The sequence below is a fragment of the Apteryx mantelli genome, chromosome 3 (assembly GCF_036417845.1).
Source record: "Apteryx mantelli isolate bAptMan1 chromosome 3, bAptMan1.hap1, whole genome shotgun sequence".
NCBI lineage: Eukaryota > Metazoa > Chordata > Aves > Apterygiformes > Apterygidae > Apteryx > Apteryx mantelli.
In genome coordinates, this window is record NC_089980.1 from 58996723 (window position 1) to 59022432 (window position 25710).

General features: G+C 37.4%; 2 protein-coding genes across 6 annotated transcripts in view; both read right to left on the reverse strand.

The window, feature by feature from the left end:
- Positions 1–1158: 1158 nt before the first annotated feature.
- Positions 1159–18337, reverse strand: GNG4 (G protein subunit gamma 4). 2 transcript variants are annotated; one of them, XM_067294739.1, is made up of 3 exons: positions 18260–18337; positions 12418–12523; positions 1159–1903 (listed from the first exon to the last, which is right to left on the reverse strand). In XM_067294739.1, the coding sequence occupies exons 2-3, from the start codon at positions 12511–12513 to the stop codon at positions 1775–1777; spliced, it is 225 nt and encodes a 74-aa protein (XP_067150840.1). In that variant the 5' UTR covers positions 12514–12523; positions 18260–18337; the 3' UTR covers positions 1159–1774. The 2 variants fall into 2 exon arrangements, with proteins under 2 accessions (XP_067150840.1, XP_013800881.1); XM_013945427.2 differs by lacking the exon at positions 18260–18337 and adding an exon at positions 17082–17123.
- A 2829-nt stretch (positions 18338–21166) lies between these two features.
- The window catches only part of LYST (lysosomal trafficking regulator), an 89926-nt gene continuing 85382 nt past the window's right edge, over positions 21167–25710 (reverse strand). For 3 of the 4 annotated variants that reach the window (XM_067293492.1, XM_067293494.1, XM_067293491.1), the window contains 3 exons: positions 24928–25084; positions 24646–24717; positions 21167–23318 (listed from right to left, as the gene is read on the reverse strand). In XM_067293492.1, the coding sequence (XP_067149593.1) occupies positions 23180–23318; positions 24646–24717; positions 24928–25084 (368 nt within the window). In that variant the 3' untranslated portion in view covers positions 21167–23179. Of the gene's footprint in view, positions 23319–24645; positions 24743–24927; positions 25085–25710 lie in introns of those variants that run through there. The other variant, XM_067293493.1, reaches the window with a different exon arrangement.

The following is a 25710-nucleotide window of genomic DNA, read 5'->3' on the forward strand; positions in this document are numbered from 1 at the left end:
TTCTGTTCGTCAGCTATTCTTTGCTTTGCAGGTATTTATGGTGCTTATGAAATCCAAGTCTTTGCACAGGAAATATATTCTGTTATGGATGGTTGTTCGGAGCCTTGACTCATTCAGACTAGTGAAGCTCTCTAGAGAAATTCTCTTCAGCCTGATTTGTAGGGCCTGATTTCATAGGCATTTTCAAGGAGTGCTTCTCAGATCAAGCCCCAGCACTGAAAAACCCAAAGATACAATTCCCAGAACACTGATACACCACACAAAATACAGCAGTGAGGGAACTCTCCTCGTGTGTTTGACTCAGAGCCAAGTTCTCACTATGCCCACTTTGGAAAAGGGATGCAAATCCAAACCTTCACTATCTCAGATCAAGATCCACCATGCAAAGCCACAGGTGTAATCTTAGGTGAATGTCCCATTGGGCTAAGGATATATTTCAGTTTGTATAGTGAAATAATTATTGAGAGAAAAAAAAAAAAGGCTAACTCTATTTCAAAGGATTGTCTTAAACACCAGGTATATAAGAGGGCTGGACTAAAAACTTGCCAAAACATAGCAGAGCAGGGATTTTAAAAACAGTCCTACAGCACATAAAAAGATCCCCTTGCTGAAAAAAGGTGGACTTGTTCTAGATGCTTCTTTTTGAAGGAAGAGAAATTCAAGAAAAAATAGCAATAAAGTAACAGTTACTACTGTCAGATGCCTTGACTGAGATTAATTTTACTTAATGAAGAAGAAAGATCATTCAAATTCCATACCTCATTCTTTTCCTCAAGCTGCACTTTAAGCAAAGTCAAAACAAAAAACCTCCTAGAACCTCCACAAATTGCTTGCTGACAATTCATCTCATGACAATTTTCAGGCTTCAAAACATACAAATTTAGTAGGTGTTGTCGATGGCACAGTATTCTCACTTAATGTGTATTCTAGAACGACCTTCATTTACCATTGCCTTCCATCCTCATAAAGTCTTGCTCTCATGGGCAAAAGCATATAGACAGAACTGCTTAGAAAATGTAATCCTCCTGCCTACACTGATCAGGGCAGAGTTTAAGTCCTTCTCTGAGACTCTCATGAACAGCCAATACATTACAGTTCAGTTTACTTTCTAAAGTAGTTTGAATCATTATCATTCAAAATAAATTACAAGCAGCCACATATTTTTCTACAGCTTTATTAATGCAGTCCTAGTGTGTAACTATACATCATTTTGCTTATGGTTACAATGTTGCTTTACTAAGATTGTTTTTGTAGTCAAGTTTATTATAGCATTCACTAAACATATTTGTAAATACCATATACTGTATAGGGCTGATCATTACAAACATCGTAAATCACTGGCATTTTTTCCTAAATAGTGCTACTTGAGGAAAGGTCACGCTACTCTTTTTAGATATAAATTTGTAAAGGCAGATGAAGCAAATAAATTAAATTCACCTTCCAGAGAAAATAAGAATGTTAAAAATAGTTTCGGAGTCTGTATGACTCATTTGGATCTCAGAAAAACCTATGACTGGCAAAGATATCTACAATTTGATACTGTAACTCAATACTTTCATTAAGACCAAAAGAATCTTTCTGAAGAGCTGAAATTAAACTTGTGCATTGGTCTTCAATTTGTTAGGAGTCAATTTTATTTACCATAAAATGCACTACCTTCTAAAATATTGTAATTATGGGTTAATTATTGATAACTGAAGAAAAAATGCTAAAACTAAAAGCATGCATCACTGATACCAAATTTTAACAAAAGACATTTTAATTGAAAACTGATTCAAAGGATAGTACAAAAGAGTTTCTTCTCCCTAAAGGGATTTTCAGATGCAGGCACTGGAATAATAAGGGGATCTTCTCCAATATGAGCATCACAGTATGCCAATAAATCAGCAGCAGCCTTGGATACCTAAAAGAAGAGAAGAAAGAACTGTTTTAAGACTTAATTCTGAACCAATCATCATTGCATAAATATTCTTCATATAACATAAGATATTGGAAGCTTTCATAAAATAGGAATAGATTGGTTTAGAGCCCACAACTCTGAGTTTGCTCTTACTAGGCCTAATCATCCTTATATGCATTTTATTTAATGTACTGACATGAAATGGTATTGATTTATATGATGGCTGTTTAACTGTTCCTCTTCCATCAGAAACAAGGTCAGGAGCATACACTGATGGAAACATGCATATGCTAATAATAAGGAAGCAATACGGATTCACAGTGAAATATGTGTTTCTGTAGAGGCCTTCTGCCTCAGCTCTTAATCCCAGTCATCAGAGAAGCAAAGTTGTAAGGTTTTCCATAAAGACCCTCTCCGCCCTCTCCTCCTTTGGATGCAAAAAAAAAAAAAAAATTCTCTGTTCTTTAGGCACATTAACATGAAATTAAAAAGCAGTAACAAATCAGGAGAAAAATGTGATCATTGTGAGTCATAGCTTCCATTTAAGCTAAATATTGCCCTTTTTGATGATTTCAGTCTAATATTTTCTGTTTAATCAGTCTAATATTTTCTGTTTAATAAATTATTATAAGTAATGCTGTATCACATCAATTTAAACCTGATAATTACCTTAAGGTTTTTTACACTTCTAGAATAAACAATTCTAAAGTTTCCAAATTTAGAATTCTACTTTAGGTTTACTGAGAAGTCCTACAGAAATATAACAAAACATGAAAGTCTTTCTGTAAATTTTGAGAAATATATAATCTATAATCTAGCAGAAATCTATGACTTGTTGTGTAAATCTGTGAATGCTGTTATGTATGTTTTATCCAATTTGTGGAGCAGTTTTAATAGAATGTTCTGTTTCATGGGGTCAAATTCAATATAATTCTCATCAAGATACAGTCACAGTCTGCCAATGCACAAGGTCAGTGTGTTGGCAGTCAAAATATTTTGTATGAAATTAAAAATGAAAACATTTCAGCTGTAGCTGAAATTTTGTAACAGAATCACAGAATCGCTGAGGTTGGAAGGGACCTCTGGAGATCATCTAGTTTGCAGCTTTGTGCCATTAAAACATTGTTGACATTAAGCTCACTGTGACTCTTGTAAGTTTTTCAAGAATTTAGAATTCATATACAAAATATTTTTGTTCTGCTCAGTTAGCAAGATAATTTTTACAACAATCGGAATCTCTTTGCTTTGTTTAATTATTGTGTTTTCAGTATTATGATAGAGACTGAGATGGGAAGTCTTTATAAAAGACTTATAAAAGAGTTTTACTGTAGTAAAGAGGAAAAATAAATCTGATTTCTGGTATTTTTCTGGCAGATGTGTCATCACTCTTATGTAGCTTCCTCATACCCAGCTTCCTTTGGCAGGAGTACAGCTTGTAGTAGGCTTTAGATTAGACCTATGCAGTCAGTCGGTGTTGCATCAGCATTCATATGAAATTTCAATCCATTTCCAGAAGGAAAGAACTGACTTCCTATAATTGAAATATCCATTAAAATATGTCCTGCTAGAATTCTTAAAACCACAAAGTACTTATGGTTGGCATCCCAGTAGAAACTAGGATAGCTGAGGAAGCACAGATGTGTAGATTACTTAAAATTAGCTTGATTTTGAATTAGACGGTGAGACGAGAGGGTAGGCAGAGACATTACATGTGAACAATGGATTGCTGGGCCAATACAAAGCAGAAGGCTGAGTACTAGACTGAGCAAATCACCAGGCAGAGATATTCAGAAGGACCAGTGCATCTGAAAAGAGCGGCAGCTCAAACAAAAATGAGCCGTAGAGACTGACTTCAAGTGTAAAGAAAGGATTTTGAGTATTTTCAGACATTCTTCAATTATTTGCTTACTAAGCAAGGACAAAAGGATGAAATTTACAGTTTGATGGCACAGTCTAGAGCCAGAGAGGTAGAACTGTAATGGTGAAATAGAAAATTGAGACTGCTATCATATTCATAATTTTCATTTAAGCTTGCTAGTGAATTTAAAAAAATTGAATTCTCCAAACAGAGGCACAATGTAGGCAGAGTATAAAATTCTTATCAAGCTCAAGAAAGATCAAAAGACAGCAAAAATACTTCTCTTTGCTAATGACCTGTGCTGTATCTCAGTAAAGTATAAACTACATAGAATATATTCACTGAAGAGGAGGTTAACATGTTCCCAACAGCTTTAGGAGGAAGGTACACCACAGCCTTTTGGAGAAGCATTTTCAAGTAATGAGAATCCCAATTATAATTATTTAACATACACATTTTCACTTTTCTATTGTCCTTCAAGCTCAGCTGTCTCTCTGAAAAGATAGTTCTATGCTCTAATTTATTAGCTGGTCCTGAACTCTCATTCAAACTGAGCAAGTCAAACTCAGAGCCACAGGTGCCCACAGAAAGCTCAGTGACATTTTCAGTGCTATGTCACAATAAACTTTACTGCCCTAAAATCTAACAGAGGGCTACTCTAATTCTCTGGGCCCCATAAACAGAGGTTATTAAAGATGCCTGGCACATTCACCTTCAATTATTAAGCTGCTGAATGAGTTATTCTGTTCAAGAAACCAACAATCTTTTCAAGAAGACTGATCCTGCAAGAGCAGGGAACCAACGCTGCACTTCAACAGACTGATCTTCCCATAGCTATTTTGCTTGTTCCACATACAGATAAGCAGCATCAGCCTAAGTATATTGCTTTTTGTTGGATGGAAGAGAAGTACAATTTCAACCACATTTTTTAGAAGGGAAAACCCCAGTAATACCATTTTTTAATTGTTTCTCTACATTTTACTGTGCTTTCACATCACCTAAGAATTAAAAGGGGTTTATCACTAGCAAAAAGCACAATATAAATATTCATATCCAACTTGTCCTCTGATACGCTGGTAGGGATGTGAAACAGCACAAAGCAGAGCAAGCAGATTCCTCAACAATGCAGCGTTTAAACAACACAAACAAATGAGTTTGCTCTTAGACAAAATATAATACAGTTTAGAGGAAAACAAACCTGCAAAAAGGAACTGAGGAACATACATTTCAATGTACACAAATTCACAAACTGAATTCTGTACCTCTTAGCCTCTATTAGGCCACATATTTTCATGCTTAAAAAAGGGGGGAGGGATTGGGGAGATGAAATCCTCCTACACTGGGATTACAGTGGTTATAAAATTCAATTATGGCCATTTCTTCACTCAAATTGGAGTAGATCATGGCTGAGGCAGTAGAATAATGATCACTGGAGAGTTAAGTTAGCTGATGACATTCCAGCAGCAATGAAAACATTTCTCACAACCATGAGAACTAAAATATAATGTTGCCTCCAGCATGTTTCCTACTCAGTATTATTCAAAACAACAGAGGTGGAAGACTATAGCAAAGACAGCTTCTTTAGCATATGTCAGCATGCAGGGGTTGCCTAATGACCAATAATGTGATTTGTTATTATATAAAATTACATCCTAATCATCCTATTTGTATCATGGAAGAAGTTAAATGAAGATCAGTCTATCATAGCTTGTACTCACCTTTAGCTTTTTTTGTAGATGAAAGTTGCCGGACAGTTTCAGAATGGCTTTTACCAAGAATTAAAATAAAAATATGTAATTTGAATATTCAAATTAAACTAACATACATTTATCATTTCAGCTCTCCTACGCAATACAGCTTGAAGTACAGATTCAAAGTAATTTATACACACTGCAGAAGTGGCTAAAGAAAAAAAAATCAGACTCCACTTTGATTGATGAATTTTAAGAGAAAATTACCATTCCACATTTTTTTTATTTTAAAATGTATAGATACAGGAGCTGGAATACATATGTATCAAGCCAATCTCACATTTTATGCAATATTTTTTATTCTATGTGGTGTAAAAATACATCTGGCTGTCAAATTATCAGGGAAAAAAAAAGCCAACCCTGACGCTTTAAAGAATTAGTCTCAGGAGGACTGTAGAATTTTACCATTACATTTCAGAGTATCAGAGGTGATAAAAACAGCCAAAGTTAGAACATAATCCTGTTAGCTGCACTAATAATTATAAGCTTCAGTGACAGGGGAAAATGCTGCAATTACTATGTCATCTGCCTTGTCATGGATTGTGACTAATTACTATCCTTGCTATGAAACCCACTCTGCTTATCCTTTACATCTAAAATGAAGAGATTCACACACATTTATCAGCAATCCCACCGCTTATCTCTTATCACTATTCAGAGCCAGTTAGGAATATTTTCTACCTTAAGAAAAAAAGAATAGTAGCTGATACACCATGGTTCTTAAATGTCAGAATATTCCTTCTTGCCTTTCTGTTTGTGAGGAGAAGATTAAATAGTGCTTTACCCTTGGAACAACTGTGATGAAGCACCAATATTATCTTTGCTTTCTCAACTTCACTGCTAATATTTCTGGAAGATACATTATTCTACTAGTCATGAGGCCATTGTCTGATTTTGTTTGATGTCTTCTAGCATGGAATCTGCTCTTCCTGATTTCTACTTACTTACTTCTGCATTATAATTCTAGCCGGTCCTTCTATGGAGAAGTAAGACAGATTCAGTTTATGATCCTTCTAGGATTCTTTTAGCTTACAAAAAAAATACTGCAGTAATACTCATTCCACCTACCAATGAATATACCAATACCTTCACCCTTTCCTCTCCTCTTAAGCTGTCCAGTTTCTTTCACACCTCAACCGTGAATTTTCTTTGTGGAGCTCAGAACACCGCATTGTTTGCTGCTCTGAATGGTTAGAGGACTTGATTTTTAAATCAGTTGAACAATCCAAAACACAGTGGGGAATGGGCAACTATAAACATACTTATAACTACAAAATTTTAATTGAGTGGACCTAACTCTTGCTGGTTACAGCAACTACTCTGCACAGTAAACAAACTGTCCCTGTAGTAGAATAGTGAGCTTGAATTTTTCATTTCCCTACTCAATAAGGAGGGCACTCTAATGTTAACAATGTGGTCTTGTCTATTAAGGGAATAATCAGTTGGTTATAGCTGCTTGCAAAATAATGTTTAATGAAATTATTTTGGAAGTACTGTTCTTTTGTTAAATGTCTAATTAGTTCAAGCAGCTGCAAAACAGGAGAAAAAAAAGGAAAATGAGTTAATTTCTCTACCTTTACAGTTACAATCCAAGAACTCAAAAACCCCTGCTGAAACCATTGGAAAGTCTCTCGGTAAAACTTGGCTAGGCTGAAATAAACACTTACTATTTCCAAGATTAAAAGCAAAAGCAGTTCTGGAGGGAATAAAAAACAAACCAACCCTTCCTCACAATCCCTCATATACTTGTTCAGAGAAATTCTGGAAATCAAGGTATGAACCTTTTGCAAATCATGGTCTATGTTAGTATAGGAACCATTAAAATACTGAAACACAGTAGATTTTTTGGTGCTTTTGTTTTGTCCCAAGCTGTCTTGAAAGGTGAAATAATTGCACTTTTAAGCTATCTGGTTTCTAGATCTGCCACACCTGCTAATAACTGTGCTTTTTAAAATTAAATTAACTGCAAAAATAACCGAATGTCTTTTCTACATATGTAATTAAGAACATTACAAATCTAACAAATGAAGCTGTCCACATAACTGAGCTAATGATTTGGTACTTGAAAGGTATGATTTTATTATATAAAAGCAATTTTAAGACAATCTACCAAGCACTGACAATTTAAAGTTACAACAAACTCGGCCATATTTTTCCGACCTTTTCCTCTGCCACTCATTCACATCTTTTCCTTCTTGTCAGTTCCATTGTTCATGCAGCTGCAGGATGACCTGGGCCGGGGGACTAACCCAACTGAAAACTAACCTGTAGTTTTACACTACAAAAAGGCAGGCCCATAGTTAAGGAGGTCTGAAGTACCTGCAAAAGTTGACTAAAAAACAGTACAGTATGCTATACAATATATGTATGCATTATTTTTGAAGATGCCCACAACTCTTTTGGGAAGCTAACCAATTAAACTAAAGATTAAGCAAAGAAGTTGTGCAGAATGACTATGGACTATGGTACTTATTTCCTCACTTTTTAGTGTTTCCTTTGGTGATGCACAAATTCAGAGACAAGATCCCAAATCCAGTCTGCACAGGAATTTAATAGTTCAGAGTTAATCATTAAGGAATACTTAAGCATCAAGGTTAATTATCATGCATATGACTGGGGGGGGGGGGAAAGAGTTCTCTTCCATGTTACCTTTACAGCTCTGATTCTACCCCTGAACATCAAATTACTGCACAACTCTACTGCACTATCCCATTCTGCTTCCCACTTCACTGTTACCAATGTATGTTTTTGGTGCAACTCTTTTTGTTTCAATTTAAGAGCACTACTTCCCATAGCAATTGTATTCCATGAAAATCAATTAGTTTTCATTTATTTATAAAGGTAATTTAGTGGCTTGGTACAGAAAAAAGTGTGACCTTAAATGTACTCCAAGTGGTAAGAAAATAAACCAAAAGCAAAGAGTTTGTTTTTGTAATTGTCACCATGCAGGCTGAAAAATTAGAAATCTGGGAATTTACTACCATGTTTCTAAACTGAAATTAGTAGAACATCTGTAGAACTCTAAAATGGGCAATCAGGGATTTCTGCTTTGATGAGGTGATAGGAACACCAGTTCCGTACTTCTGCTCATCCTTAAGCTCCTACTTCCCTACTGTGCACAAAACTGTCATTTATGCAAGGCCTTTTCAATGTACTCTTATCTCTTCCTATCCTTTGGGGAGCTACTGCAAAGTGCACTAGAGAAAGCACTACTGTATACAGCTCTAACTGCAATCCCATGAGGCCAAGGTCGATGCTCCACAGCTGGTTCAAGAAAAAAACATTAAGCAGTTAAATCCACAGGAATTTCAATTAAGAATTTGATACCTGTACATGGTTTAATCCAAGAGATTGGATTATCACTGAGAAAAGGAACTGCTGAGGAAGCCCAGGGTTGACTGAGACTGTGATCATAGAATTGGGTGACATGGAGGAGGAAAGAGTCTCTGTGCCAAAATCTCTGCAGTCTATCTTGAAGCTGATTTTTTTGCTCTTAGGTGTACTGAAGTAGCAGTATTTCAGGAAAAAGTCTCCTTGGTCCACCAAAACTTAGACATATGAATAGAATTAGCGGCTGATGTACACATGAGTTGCAATGGCATGATCTGGGCAAAGAGACACCTAACTAAGGTATATCAGTATCTGAGTCGTGTTCCTGCATTGTTCCTCCCTAAGGGCGCGAGGGAAGTCAACCTGTTATCCTGCAGTCCTCAACTTTGTTGCCAGATTAGCAAGGCGACTACACTCAAACCTTGAATAAATGTACAATGTATGTGCATAAGGTAGTCTGTATGTTAGGAGACTTTGTGCTGACACCATTATGCAGCACTGCTTCAGCACCAGTAACAGTTATACTTTTGAAGTCACTGGAAGCTGGGTTAAGCCCTTCATGGAAAGAAAGATAGAATACAGACAACCTAGATATGTCCTGGACTAAACTAGTTATACTATCTAGAAAGTTTTGCTAATGGTGCTGACATTTTGATCAGAAAAAGTACTTGCATATGGTCATGTGTATGTGGTGTGTCACAAGTACCACCTGAAGCAAGGTCAATCTAGAACTGAGTGTTAGAAACCAGTACATACTTCGGCAAAGTATAAAAGTCCACATAGTGTGAGAAGCAGATGGGATGCCAGGAGAAAACACACATAAGGAGACATTTTGTATTGCTGCCAAAAGAGTTCTGGGCTCAGGTGAGATGAATACATCAGGGGACTAACCCAACTGAAAACTAACCTGTAGTGTTACACTATAAAAAGGCAGGCCAATAGTTAAAGAAATAGAAATAACTGCCCCTAGCGATACGCATCTAACACATGATGAATTTGTCAAGATACTATACAAGATACAAGCAAGAAACCATAGTTATGCAAATTCAATTCACTTTATAAGACATTCCTAAAAACTGGGGCAAAAAGGAGCAACTAAAATTTATATTTTCATATAAGCAAGAGTAACTACTCATGTGAATTACTAATATTCATGAATTAAAGGTACTATCTTATCAGTGAGTTTACGATCTGATACTGTTTTGAAATTGTAATTATATAACATTACTCCCATATTGACTACATCCAGGATTTCAGCTCACAGGAAGGATGGGCAAACAGACTGAATTAAGACTACATAAGCAATTTAAAGTATAATGTTTTTTAAACCACATTACTGAATTTGTAACCTAAAAATGTTAAACTACATTTGATTCCAGGAATTATAGTCACATCCCAGGAAATTATAAAGCTTTAAATAAATTAATCTCTAAATAACTGTATTTAAAGAAAGAATATTGTCATTAGGAAGCTGTATTTAAAATTTTTATAATTTTAGCACCAGCACTGACATATGATGATAACAATGACCACGTACTTATGGGCTAGTTCAGCATTTTTAGCATTAAAACGTTAATCCCTACCAAATGAAGTTCCACCTCAACGTACATGTGATATAATCACAAAGTTTATTTGAAATAAGAACTCTCCAACAGCTTTCTTTTCCTGTTTACTCCTGCAATAAATTTGCTGTACAATTCTGGGGTTAGCTGAGCCTTCATCTGCCCTGAATCAAACTGCACTGCTGCACACGTTTATCAGGTACTTAAACAAAGCTATCCTGTTGTAAAACTAGGCAGTGTCGAGCCCCAGCTTGTGAACTTCCTTATATGAGGTCTTCACATACTCAGGGATTTCTGTACTGCACTCCATACTGAAGAGCAGACACATTCTTGCTTTGTATCTTACATGCTATAAGCAAGCATTTCACTCTAGTTTCAGTATTACAGATAAAATTCCTACAGTCCTCTCAAATCTTAGCAAAAGCAGAATTTCCTTGACATCATAGAGACTGAAACGGTAACCGTAAAAGAGCTTTTCCAAGATCCCATTGCAAGTTCTGATCGGAGGGAGCTGTCAAGTTATGAACCCACTGCTTTTAGTGCTGCTAAGAGTCTGTGCAATGCTATTCTACCCTTCTGCCCCATAGCTGCAAGTTAATGCTGAGAATCCTCTAAATGCTATGGAGGCTACACCAGCCACTAGAATAACTCAAGAATTACAAGTACTACTTCAGGAGTCTCACTGACCTTTCTTGAGCTATTGGATTTCCATTTCTAGCACTTGAAAAGGCATATGACACACTGGTATAATATAATACTGTTAATAACAAAACAGTATTTATACTGGCAACGCACGATTCTTGCTTTTATATTCTATGATAACCACAGACTATTAAGAATTGAAGACAAGAACTAAATATTGGCATTAAAGTCTCTGAACACAGATACTTGTATCCCCTGTTTTCTAAGTGGTTTCATTCCATTTTAAAGGACATCAGTATTACTAAAAATAAACTATGTGCAATTATCTTAAGACTTTCCAAATAATACTGTGTAATAATTTTAAAGAAATGCACTTATTTGTCAAGAGAGTTGTAAAAAAATCTGTTCAAGTGCTTCCTATATTTTTTAAAAGTTACAGCTCAAAATTAACCTTCAGTACAAATACTGGTACTAGCATTACACAAAAAGGAATGCTGGAAATCCTCATCAACTTTGCAGAAAAATTGATTATATAAACGCATTCCTTCTTCCAGTCTTTCCATCTCTAAGGTCTTCTTACTTGCTAAAGGCTGGATTTTTCATCCAAACAATTAATCACAAATTTCAGAGCAAGAGAGAAAAAGAGAGATAAGCACCGCTTCCTTAAAACTTTCTATGGCATTATTAGTTTTTAGGTGCCTGATTTAATCACAAAATCTTAGCTTAATGGAAGACAGAATGAAGGGGAAGAATGATTCTATGGTCTTTTTTGTTTACAAATGTTAAGAACTTCTGTATAATAACGCCTTTAACTAAAATGTTTAATCCACATACGTTTAGAGGTGTGATAAAACCCAGTCTCCACATATAACAGACTATCCAGTGTGAAGAAATCAGAACTGAACATTGCAATCATTACACTATTTAGTGCAAAGACATCTGTGCTAAAACAAAGCAAATCAAATCAATTCAGCTTGTCTCATCATTATTTAAAAGCATTACAATGTCTTAAAGACTTATTCAAGTTCCTAAAGAGACACTTACCCTAGCACCAAGGAACCTGAACAGCACTTATATTCAGGTGCAGGTGAAAAAGGAGAGCAGCTGTGCATCAGTTAGCTGATTTAAACAAATTTCACAAAATACTGCATTTGGCAGATGTCATATAAAAATAGACTAGAAGCCAGTCTTTGAAAATTGCTTCACTAGAACCAAGCAGTTAGTAAATAACTGATTCATAGGAGCTGAATATTGTTTTATATCTCAACACAAAATTTTGATTTCAGCTGATCAAGTCTTTCTTCAGTATTTAAGGGAAGCTGTACCACAAAGTACTGAGTGAATACAAAATATCAACAATAAGTCTAAGTTTACCTTCATCCTATCCATGTATGCTTCCATTTTTAATTGCTCCACAGCTTTCCTTGCTTGAGATATATTGGTTGTACTGTTGGACATGAGCTCCTTCATTCTGTTTTCCCTAGAAGAGTCAAAGTTGAAACAATTGAAAAATATACCCCAGAGCAAATAAACCACAAAGGAATAACTTTTTAACTGCTTTTATCTCACATAGTACAGTTGTTCAAAGACAACGCAAAGATAGTTGTTCCTTCTCCTTTTTAAGATATGTAATCTGTGCTGTAAAATGAGATGGTAGAATACAAATATGGTGAATCATGCTCAACACTATTTTGAAGAAACAAATTAACATTTCAGTACTTGTAAAAGTTTGGGTTTAAATTATATCAGTTGTATGAAAATAAAACAAGAGCTTTATATTTGCCAATACAAAGAATGTGTTTTCTATACGTGTGTTAACTAGTCGAATGAAACACAAGTTTCTCCTTTAAGTGCCCTTTAACCAACTAAAATCATGTTAGAACACACTAGCATCTTTCTTTTTGGCCTTTGTTTACATTCTTCTAGCTCATATTCATCACAAGGTACAGGATTAAATACATGTGGAGGAGTTGGCTTTACATAAAATTCAATGCACAATACAAAAAAACCCTAATCAACCAATCAGTCTCCAAACAACTTTCAGATTTGTTTTGATTTGCAATGGACAAGCAGGAAGGAAACCAGTCATTCACAGGATCAGAGTTCTGAATTCTAGCTTATCTCTGGACTTTTTCTTTGGCTCAGACCACTAGTTTTTAAGCCTTGATTTCCCTGTAAAAATAAGAATAAACATATTTACCTCTGCTTAAAAAATTATACTCCCACAAGTATGAATGACTTAAATTTTTTTATCTCCATGGGTAGACTACAAAAGACCACAGAGCCCAAAAATCAAAGATAAATAAGCCACAGAGCCACTTCTGCATTTGCCACAGCTCAAGTCCAGAGGCAAATTAGAAATTTAATTTTGTATCATTCATTTAAATTAACTGAATTAAGCAATCGAAACTCCATGAATGATCCAGATTATTCCAGTTCTCCCTAGCTTTTCTGGAAATTCATTGTCTCAAACAGTGAAAGTTATAAACATTACACCAGACAATTTGAACAGTCACTGGCTGGATCACAGTTGGAGAGAACAACACTTTCTAGTACTTCCAGCTAGTTTTTAAGTGTCTATTGAATAAGAGATTCAGTTAAGACCATAACGGCATGTTGAAAATGCTATTAGGCATAAAAGTGCTTTTAAAAATCCAAACCATATTTCCTAAGCAATGCCACAAACACAGTATATCCTTACCTATATTCTGAAGCAGCAAATGAAAAAAAAGGGGAAAAAAAAGAAAATATGTAACTACTCTGGTAAACTGTTTCATAGTATCAGAATAAGAGAGTTCATAAAAAAGAGTTCTAGAATAGCTATTTTGGCCGCCAGAGAAAATTTCCATTTATCCCTAGTAAGAGGTTTGTTTATACTTTGAAGCATAAAGATTTGTTCTGTTCCAAACCCTGCTCCTACCCTGGCCTTTACATACATTTAAATATTTAACTGCTGTATTCCTGAAAGTGTTCAGTATCCATTTAAATATCTAATCTCTTTTTTCATATAGACAGTTCTGGTTCAAGAACTTTACAAGGCAGATGTCTCCTGTTTCACATTTCACTTACCAAGCAAAATGTACCTCTAACTCCTTTCACTCTTTGCAAATTGCAGTATGTATTTGCATATCAGGTAAGGCCCTATCACATGTTAAGTGATGTTGACAATGAGAATTGCTCCCACTTTCAAACCAAACTATGGGCTACAATATGATGAACTGGTCCTCTTAGCATTTATAGCTTTGGTTCAGACCTGGTTCTGTTCTCCTTAGGATCTACAATACTCTTTAATGTTCTTAACCCTAATATTCTTTAATTAAATAACATTGTTATTTGGAAATAAAGTACTGGAAGGAAAAGAAATTTTAGTAATAAACCAGTCTATTACACATCCTTTCCTGAATGATCATTGCCTAGAATCTGAGGAAGACCCCGTCTTCAAACACAGTTGCAGGAGCTCTCTCTCAGCGTTTCATTTCAGTCTGCAGCCTGAGAAATGGCTCTAACCTTCTCTCCTGAGAGCTCCTTTTAAATAGTCAAGTATTCTTTAGACCTTTAGACTCCCAGGATGGCACAATATTTATCACATTTGGAGACAAACTAGAGGATCCTCAAAAGGAGTAACTTTTCCCCATCTTTTAAATTACCTACCAAGCCTTAAATCAGAAATTACTGAGCTGGGTTCACTACGTTGACTCCTGCTTGGATTTTCCAGCAGCCCATTATTAAGTTAGATCAATACATATGTACATGGGTTCTGATAATCACCTTAGTTACAGTAACTATGCTACTGATCAGACTACATGCAGTCTACATGTTAGTGCTACATGCTAGTAGTCCTAGATTACATAGGAGCTCATTGTTCATGCTGTATGTTGAGGTCATTAATCCAGGTCTCTGTGACTCCTTTCTTTAAAGGGAAGGCTGATCACATTAACAAAGAGTGACATCAACTATGTGGCTTTTTTCAGCCAAAGTAGTTTCTGCTGGCTGGCAAACCAGGTTTGTCAGCTGTTTTCTAAAGTGTAGCTCTTGAAAGCTCCATAATGATATTCTTCCATCTAGCTGAAATCTACTTAAAAAACAAACAAACAAACAAACCACCTCATACGAACTTCCTTCTATTTTCTGGATGCTGTCAACTTATCTGTGCCAAAGATTATAATCTCCAGGGCTCATAAAAGTGCTTGTGAAGAACAACTTTTCTTTATTTGTTTTTAGAACAGAGTAAATTATATCCACCAGCACTTCAAAGGCCAAGTACGGCCTGATAACACAGGAAGTTGCATAAATACTTGCAGGTACAGTTTGACCTTGCATAGGTAAGGGGCACAACCTCCATTTACCAAGCTCTATAAATACTTGGCAGTAAAATGCAGAAAAGTCTGAAAAAAAAAAACATGTAGCAAGGAAGCAAAATACAGTTTTCAAGCTCTTTGGTGCAGGTGTCTTCTTATCATATACACAGCACAGATTTCTGATTGATTCTTGTAGAATCTACCAGATTTCTATAAGGAATAAAGATGAAAAGTTGCACTGCAGATTTTCCATCTTCCACTTTCAAGTATAAACCTAAAACATCACACCAAAAGAGCATCCTGTAGAATTAAATCTAGAAATCCCCAAAGCCAACTGTTGCCTTCTATTTTCTTTTAGCAATCTAAAGTGATGGAACTGAAATTACTAAGTTTTATAGTACAGTCTAGAGAACCCAGTATCCATGTCTCTAAAGAAGGCCTTTCCTACAAGATCTATAGTTCTTGGAACTATGCAGTGCAACAGAAAAGTTAACCCAACCAGGCGAACTCTTAGTCACGTAACAAGCCCTACTGACATTAGTGGGAACAAGCACTGAATAAGGACCTGCAAATCAGATTCTAGATTGCAGAAAGATCCCCACACTTCATCATCCACTTGCAAACACACCCATCATACAAACAGCAAAATTTACAGCCTCACAGCTGTTTGATGACAAACTGACATGTCAAAGGAGTTTCAGGGAGGAAAAAAAAAAAAAAGGTGTTCTATAGTTGCTACTAGGCAATAGAAACTTAAAAAAATACCATTGCACTAAGAGTGCCAGCTCTGCATAGCATCACTGTCCACAGGATATATAATTTCTCCTTCTTCTGCAGGGCAAGAATGGGATAGGAACAACTGCTCCTGTTTTGTCAGATCTTACTCAGATTTCCCCCATCTGATACAGCTCTGTAAACGCAGATGAGGCTAGGGAATCCCTTCACTTTCTCTACCCCATGGCTACATGAAAAAAATTGAAAATGAGTACAGTTTTCTACTGTGTCTGTTAAGGAGAAGCTTATTAGTATCAACAGAAATGACTGAGATTAAAGGCAAGACAATGCTGTTCACAATAAGGAAATAATATCATTTTCATTCCATAAATATGGTGACTTCAAAATCAACTGCTACAGAAGAATTGCAGAATAAAAAATGCGAACATTTCTTAGGCTCACACTTGCAGTCACACTCATTCCAAGTGTAGCAGGATGATGGAAACACTAATAGAAAAATATTAGGCGCTCACTTAGGATTATATGCTAAAAGGAGAAAAATGAGACCTCCTGCAGTTGGACACCTCCAACATTCTGTTTTGAAGTCAGTATTCCCATACTACTGTTGCACCATTTTTCACCAGTTATTTTCAGCTTATACCACAAAGGAAGTTTTTGTGTGGATATACCAGTAAAACACCCTTTTTTATTTTATTTTAAAGTGAACTAAGAATTAAAATGGCTCTATTTTATTTCATTGAGTATTTAGCAGTTTTCAAGCTGATCGTGTAACTGCAAACAGCCAGACTTCAACAGCTCTTTCTTTTGCCAAATACAGCTTTTAAACAGTAAATATACCCAGTCCAACTGACAAGCTCCAGAAACTCTTCTCTCTTATGCCCAAACCTTTGATTAGAAAACATCATCTTGCTTGTCAGCATTTAAAAATCTAAGAAAAAAATGGCTGAACTAATGTGGCATTTCACAATGACGATCTTTTTATGTAATTTATTACCATCAGCATACCGGTTATGTGCACAGATGACTTTAGTCTCCAGTAGATCAGAGATCCAGAAGGTCTGAGACAGGAAGATGGGACCTAACTTACTATTTTTCTTCTTCCACTAAGCTCAAAAGATAGTTGTGAACTTTTAAAGAAATACATGAAGAAATTTGATTATTCCAGTTAAATCCTGCTTTAAATGTATCTGGACTGAACTGTAATGTATAGAAGTAGAAAAATCACCTCCGAGAAGCTCGGCAGCTTATTTTCCACAGGACAGAAATGTTTTTCAAGTTGTTATTCTGAATTTTCTGTTTCACTGCACTACCTTAATCGGTTTGCTGTGCAGCAGTTTACAGCACTGCACATTAATAATAACTGCCAACAGCAGTTGGGCAGTAAAATTTATGCCTCCATCAGCCCAAACTAGTCAGAAGGAAAAGAAGCTGCTTTCTTGAATCTAACAGTAACCAGCTAAAGGAAGAAGAAATAAGCACTTCGGACAGAGCCCCAAGATTAGTGTCCGTATTAACACACAAATAGGATTAAAGTCGCTTTTTCTTAAACAAAAACATCCTCCCCCCCCCAAAAAAAAAAAAAACTTCGACTTTCGGGGATAATTTAATGATTTCTACAAAGCAACTACCAGTAGCTAAGGAAGAAGGACTTATTTAAGAACACATGACACGAGAAAACCTCGCTGTCAGATACTGCCCGGAAAAAATACATCCGCCGCTCCGAGCGGCAGGTCGCGTCCGCGGGCGGGCGGGGGCCACGCTACAGGAGAGGCGGACGGACACGGGGAGAAGCCCAGCCGCCCGCTCTCGCCCCTCCACCGCCTTCCGCCTACTCCCCGAGCCGCTGAAACAGTATCAACGACAACGAAGAAACCCTCCCGCTGGGGCTAAGGAGGGCCGCTCCGACCTGCAGGGCCGGCGCCTTTCCCCGTCCTCGCGCGCACCTCGGGGGGCTCCAGAGAAGCCGTTAACGGCGGCGGGCGGGCGGGCGCGCGCAGCACCGGCCGGGGCGGCCCGCGCTCAGCGCCCCCTCCCCGCGCCGCGGTACGCAGCCCGCGCCCCCGCGCCGCCACCGGTCCCGCCGGCTCTGACCGCCGCCACCCCGCCTCGCCGCGCCCCGCCCGGCAGCTCCTCCTGCCTTTCCCCTCCGGAGCGCGGCGGCTGCTCCCCGCCGCGGCACTCACCGTGCGGGGGGCCGCGGGAGGGGACGCTGCTCGCACCGCGGCTCGGCACCCAGCGGCGGCAGCGGCACATGGCGCGGCGAGCGCTGCCGGGAGCGGGGCGGGGCGACCCCCGGCCGAGCCGTTGCCAGCGAGCGCCGCCGCCCTCGAGCGCCGCTCCTCGCGCCTCTCGCACCGCGGGCGACCGCGCCCCACCGGGAACGGCGCACGCGCCCGCCCGTCCGCGTCACCTCACGCGGCGGGAGCAGCCGTTATCCGCCCGCGGAGCCGTTGGGCTGGCGACCCGCATACTACAGCAAGCTATTAGTTCCAGCTGCATAGCATGCTGCAGTAGGTGAGGCTGGGGCACGATTCTGCTGCTGATACAGTCCTGTCCTACAGTCACAGGCAGCAACAGCTCAGTGTCCCTTAACAGGATGATGCTAATCATGTACTCATGCATGTCTTTTTACTACATAAGGAGGAAGCCTGCATGAAATTAATTACTTTGATTATTCTAGGCGGGGGTAGAGATCAAATAATCTTTTACATGTTTCTAAAACATCAAATTCACAAGTCTTGCATGATACAGGCACTTCCCCTTTGGGGTAAGATATCATACAGTCTTTCCTCACACTGAGCAGAAAGACTGAATTTTTTAAAAAGCCCACTGGGGGAAAAAATATGCTAAAACCATTAAGACTCACTCATCACTTACTATGACTAATAGGCCATAATAAATTGATTCAGCTTTATATATTGATTTTGTACATACTTTTTCCATTACAAATTGAGAGTCAACCAGAAAGGTCAGAAGCAGTTAAAGTGCCAATTAAAGTTTTTAAACTGAAAATTAGTCTCCTGTATGAATTAACATGCTATAATGGTACTCCTGCTAACAATCTCATTTACTTTGTGCCCCCCAAAAGGCTGTTATTCCATCTGTAGGGATATACAGATGTTTAGGCATGTTACCTCTTTTCCCTTACCCCAGTTTCCCCCCTCTCATTCTGTCATAACAGACCTTAAGCATTTCCAGGTCATTTCACTTTCTATACTAGAAAGAACAGGGAATAGTCCTCTTTTTAAAGATGCTTTGAAGCACACAGCATCTTCTTTAAAGACTGAGTCAATGGCTTTTAGGATGATTATTTGGGAGAAGGAAACAGCAAGAAATAGGGCAGAACACATTGCATATTTATATTCAGTAAGTTCACAAGCTTACCTTAGTTCCAAAAACTGATCTGAAACAGAACCCATCTTTGTTGCTGTTGTTTCATTCACATTTAATTGCATCATCATGATCTTTCTACAAAAGGTTCCATTTACCATGTGAAGGATGTACATGCTATTAGATAAACAGTACTGTTAAATGGTTAAGCAATCTGAGCTGTCACTGTTGTGAGCCACATTTACACAATCTATGCACTGTGGGATTCTAATAATTTTTATCCTTTAAGCTAAAATTTAAGGAAAAGTTATTTGAAAAGGTATTCTTATACTATATATGAATATAGGAAACAAGTCTATACTTGTTTTCTTCTAAGCTTTTGCAGACTAAAGAGTTGCAACATAAGAGTCAGAGTTAGCTATGGGCTTTGAACACAGTGCCTTTAACTGCTAGCATGAATTTCTGTTCCTTGAATCAAATGAAGGATTACTTCTACATGAACTAGCCATTAGTGAGGGTTATGTTGGCATTATTCAAGTGCTTTTAGAGAATGAGGATTTTCAAATGTTTCCCAGGAACACTAGTTTGCAAATTGGAAACTGAACAGGCTAGTGTTTTCGCCTACTTTGTGTCAGGTAGCCCAGGAGAGTGCAAGAGTAATCACAGTTATGTACAATTGAGGTGGATCACTTGTGAAAGGGAGGACTGAGAACTGTGAAGTACACAGCATAGCCTATTACAGAAATCCAGATGCAGAACCAATGGCCTTCTCACCCCACTCCAGAACAGCAAAAGGCAAGGAAATCTCTATCACATACCTTACAGTAAGGTGCTCCTTGCTGGTATGTCAGCAATTTGTAACATTCTACAATATTGAAGAAAATGCTGTCTGTACCTCTAGGTGCTTAATATATTCTAATGGCTATTTTTCAAGGCAAGCAGCAGCTTTTAAATAGCATTTGTTTTCTATTATTGTGATAGAGTAGCAGCATATGGAAATGACCTCCACTTCCATATTAGACATTGCTTTTGTTTCATGGGTTTACCTACAGGAGTAGGTCTCAAACTTTAAATCAGGATTCCTTTTTCTTGTAACTTAGGAGAACTCCTCTCTTCTCTCCCCCCAAGTGGTATCTGGCCTTCCTCCCCTCATCACACATCTCACCCTCAGAGCATAATGACCTGGGTTCACCACAAAATCTGCAAGTGCTATCAGCCCTGGCTCTGTCATATGACCCTCTCCCAAACTTTGGCTTCCAACAGGAAGATCCTTGCATCCTCCACCAGAATTCTCCCAGAGATCCTGTGCTCCTGTTTCTGCCAGCACCTTTCCATTCCTTCCTTGCATGGATCCTCCTTTCCTCAGCAAATCCATAGAGGAACTGTTTTTCCACATTTCCTTGGCTAAGCTAGGTTTCCAGGCAGAATGAGGCAGGATGTGCATGTGTGGGTGTGTCTGCCTGGACAGCCATCACTTTGCCTGAATTACAGCCTTGTATCCCATGGGAAGGAGGGACATGTGCACATACAATGTAGAATATTCCTCGGGGTTCCCACTTCCAATCTCATACCCCTCTTATCCAGTTTGAGAGCCACATAATGTAGTCCATAAGCAGAACCTCCCCACTTTAAAAAAAGTCTTGAAGATGAAAGACATGAAAGCCAGCAAAAACAAAACTGGATCAAAGTGAGCAAAAGATCACTAACAGAACAGAGGAGAAACTAAGTCAGAGACATGGTTGTAACCATCTCATAAGCAATTTGATACAAAGATCTGTTTATTACCCAACAATGTGACAATATATACAAAGACAGTGTGGAATGTGACATTTACAGGGAATTTCATTATGACATGCACATATACTACTGAAGTTGTTAATAGTTCCAGAACATGTTATTAAGCTGAATAAATATTCCCTGCTTCAAAAAAAATCATTTTTACTTTTACATAAAAATATAATATTGCACTCTTTACAAGGCCAGCAATTTTGCATATTGATTTTTAACAAGTGGAATTCTGCTTTATAAAAATAAGCCTTTACGAGCAACACCCCAGACCAGGGAGCACAAAAGCACCCCCAAACCACAAGATTTGTGTTTTATTTCTTTTAAATAATGCACATCACTTCAGCATGAGCCAAAAAACTTTTCAAGTCTGTGCTTGACCTTACATTAACATTTGGATAATGAAAAACATGATTAAAGCCATCCCATACAATGGTGCTATAATATATGCAATTTAAAATTCAATTCATACAGTATGCAGCCACTTGCTTAATTAAACCAAAGATCAGTCTTTGTCACAGACTACAAGACTTTTCTAGATCAAGTTTTTCTAGTTAGAAAAGTTCTTCAAATCTGGAAGTTGCAAGAATTTCTGTAAAGACTGTTTGGAATTTTCAAAGTGTACAGATCTCTTGTGTACACATTTTCTTCATCACAACTTGACATTCTCAGTTACAGTGTTTTCAGGGCAGATGAACCTTAAACATAAGATATAGCAGTTCATCTGTATGGCAATAGTGGAATATGTAAGCGATGAAAAGGCAAAACAATTTAAAAGAAAAATGTAACTACACCAAGCTTAAGTAGCATTCTTGTTTTACCTTTCAGATGACTAGCAGGTACAGTGTGAATCAGGTTTACAGGCCTTAAAAATCCATCAATTGAAATGTTAATTTTTGATCTGGCCTAAGACTTCAAATTTTAAGCCTTTCACAATGGAGGCTTATTTTTTTTCCTCTCAAAAAAATAGCACCTAGGAATAAATAGCATATTTGCACAATGTATCTGTGTAAACTCTTCCAAATCATCTGATGCCTATGAACATTGATTATTCAGGCAGTTAGGTTCAAACATTTTACAGTGTATTTAACTTCAATGACACTGGAATGGGAACACACCTGTACCTTCCTTAATACGTTTCTTTAGAGCTCTGAAGATAAGCTATATGTATATCCCGCCACAGAATCACAATAGCTAGTGTTACAAATTTGTGGAGTTAACACTTTACATTGGGGAAAACAAAACAAAAAAGTCCCCCACAAAACCCTGATCTAACTATTGCTTCATGATGCCATGAGATGCCTGCCCATTACTAAGACACAGGTATTTTGTTTTTGTCTGCTGTAAAGACTATTATCCTATCCCAACAGAGAAGACAGCAAAAATTACAAATATAAAGGTAACAGAAATTTTTTAGCATTACAATACCATAAGATAGTGCAAAAAGCACCTACTGAGTCCTTTGCTTCTCAAAAAAGCAATTTTGATTCATCTTGGATTTTTAGTTTCAGGTCAATTATCCCAGAGCCAACTATACCACACTCACCTAATCAGATATATATATGCTGAAATTTTCATAAAGAACTTTACACTGCTGATATTTTACATCAGAAAAGAGGGGGAAATCACTATTATTGATTCAATTGTTGAAATTGTGTCCAAGCAGTGAATTAAAAAAATACTATTACATTTTATATTGCAGCATTTTGACTTGTAGGTTAGAGCATTTATGTGCCACTTTGCTGGTATTGGAATATATGACCAGAGCTTCCCGTTGACCTTAATATTCAAGTTTGTGCATGTGTATACACAATTTTACAACAATCTTAGACTGCTGTTTCTTTTTTTTTCCCCATTTCTTTAAGTCTACTCAGTCATTTTAAAGACATTTAAGCTATCTCAAAAATCCAGTTAAATAAGAGATTCTGTAATTTATTTTGGATTTAAAGTGCATCAGAGACATAATGAGTTAGCAGCAAAAATAGTCATCACCCAGCTGCATAGCTGCTAAGGAATGAATAGAACATGGGTAGCTTCAAGCGCTGCTGGTCCTTGCGACACCAAGCTATAACATTTCCATCACTATTAGCTGTGAACAAGTGATGACCATCACAGGAAAATGTAAGGCTGAAAAACAAGAAAACAACCTGTTTTTGCATCAAATTTGGCTATTTAAAAATAGTAGTGAATATATTAAACACCACAAGAGTACAACCAATAAATTAGCTCTCGAGTAGGGGAGTCCCAGCAAGTACATTAGCGCAGTAGTGTGTTTGCCAATACCTACTTAATCAGTCTTGTAACCAATCTGAACTGCAGTTTTGTCCAGCAATTTAACATGTCATGCAGTTTAGCACTTTCATTTATTTGCAGTGTCAAAGAAAGTCAGCTGTGCTGATCCTACTCACTCCCTGGGCTGTCCCTTCTATCTTCTGAAACTAAATCTGTCAGGTTTTGTGACACAGCATAGGACTTTTGTTCAGTTGGATATTTCCTAAGCTATAACAGCAGTAAAACTCTCCAGTCATGCCATGGATATTGTTAGAGAGCATTAAGATCATCATCCATTTTCCATCTCATTTAAGCAAACTTCTTTAAATTATTCAGTAGCTACTAAATCATTATCAACAAGCTTTGTGAAATATGTTTCTTAAAGGGGATAATTGAATGACAGTAACTGCTATCAGACAGGGCTTTTTCCTTCTAAAAGCCAATGATTAGTGGTTTGTTTTTTTAAATGGTGTTTCAGCAATGGTCACAACATAAAATTCCTAGAAGTGATCTGTTGGGTGAATTACTCACCAACAAGAGAAGTGATTACTCTACAAAGGGACAGATATCCCTATGGGCATATCAAGAATTGGATGCTTTGACTGTGTTCTGAAGATGCTTTGACATGAGAATAATCCTGCTTATATAAATGATCAAGCAGACTCTCTAATGGGCAAAATTACACAAGCACTCTAAAATGGCAGCTTCCACCCTACCTTAAATTTCATTTTCTCCTTTCTTTACTGCTTCCCTCCAGCCTCAGAAAAACTGGCTGAGGGGAAATGCACTGTCTTCATTTATTTCTGAGGGAGAAAAACCTCTTATGTCTACTTGAGACTGCTCAAGTTAAAAGATTATCTCCTGATTATTACACAGCTCCTGGGGAAAAATACTAAACTTAAGAATAAAGAGTAGCTATTGTTTATTTCAAGGGAATCCTGCTGATTTCAATCTGTTTATCTTGTCCTGCTAGCAGCAGAAACTAGTTATTACTGTCATTACAAATACAGTACATTTGTGCTCTTTTCACTTCCATGACTAATTAGTAGGATGGCATGCCCATTTTCAGACATGGTTGTTTATCCCCTGTCCTCATGTCAAATTCCTGTTCAATACTCAAGGCCAGTTTTCAGTTTTGTTTTCAAAGAAAAATACATTTACTGTAAGTTTAAAATATTTTTACCTTACAATAGGTTTGGCTGACTTTGAAAATGTTATTTCTCGCACTGGCTTCAAGTCCCACGTACTCCACAGCCTGAAAGAAAGCCATTTTCCTTCACCTTTAATTTTAAAATATTTCAATGTTAAACATAACTAATTTTAGCAACTGCTAAGTTCAGAAACTGGACAACAGTTTGCCCAGCTTCTTTAAAGCCAAATATCAGTGTGACTGAGTCTACACGCTCTCAAAATGTGAGCCAAGTTATAAAAGCGTTTTAATAAATATAGAAATTCAAACACTTACCTTACAACTCCATTTTCTAGCCCCCCTGCAATCACATTGACAGATATTCCTTCAGGCTGGTTAGAGAAAGCAACAGAGCAAATACTTTCCCTGCAGTGTACATGTCCCACGAGATCACCATTAACTGTCCAAAGTCTCAAGTCACTACCCCCTCCAACTGTAACAGAACATAACACGGCAACATTAGAAGAAACCTAAACCACAGTTAGGGCTATGAAACAGAATTTAAGTGTTAAAAAATTCAGCTTCTCAAAGGATCAAAAGGTTTAAAGTGACTCCAAGTCACATGTGCTGCAGTACACAGTTCTCTTCTCTGCTTTTGTCATAATCAGCATGTGTAACACCAAGCTACCGTAAAATGGTTCAAAAAATGTATCACTTCAGATCTGTGGGACATCGTACTTAACAAAATACTATATGAATTTATTTTTAATGATTAGTTTTCATGTACTAGGAGGGAAACACTAAGAGAGAATTCATATAATCTACTTTAAGCAGCTAGTTTTTGAACCCTAAGTTAGGTCTGTCAGGAATCTGTTCCAATTTCAGGTCTTTATAAAGGGATAAAGCCATTAGCTATTGAACCTCTACACTTCACTCAAACCACTGCCTAATCATTTCTGGAGAAATTCATATGCTTCTTCTGTATAAAAAACAACTCCCTGCAAACCCCCCCCCCCCAACACACTCTTATTTGATCTTACAGATCCTTGGATGATTAATACACACTTGGTTACCAATATAACGGCACATCTCATGATCTATCTGGTCTACAAGTCAAAA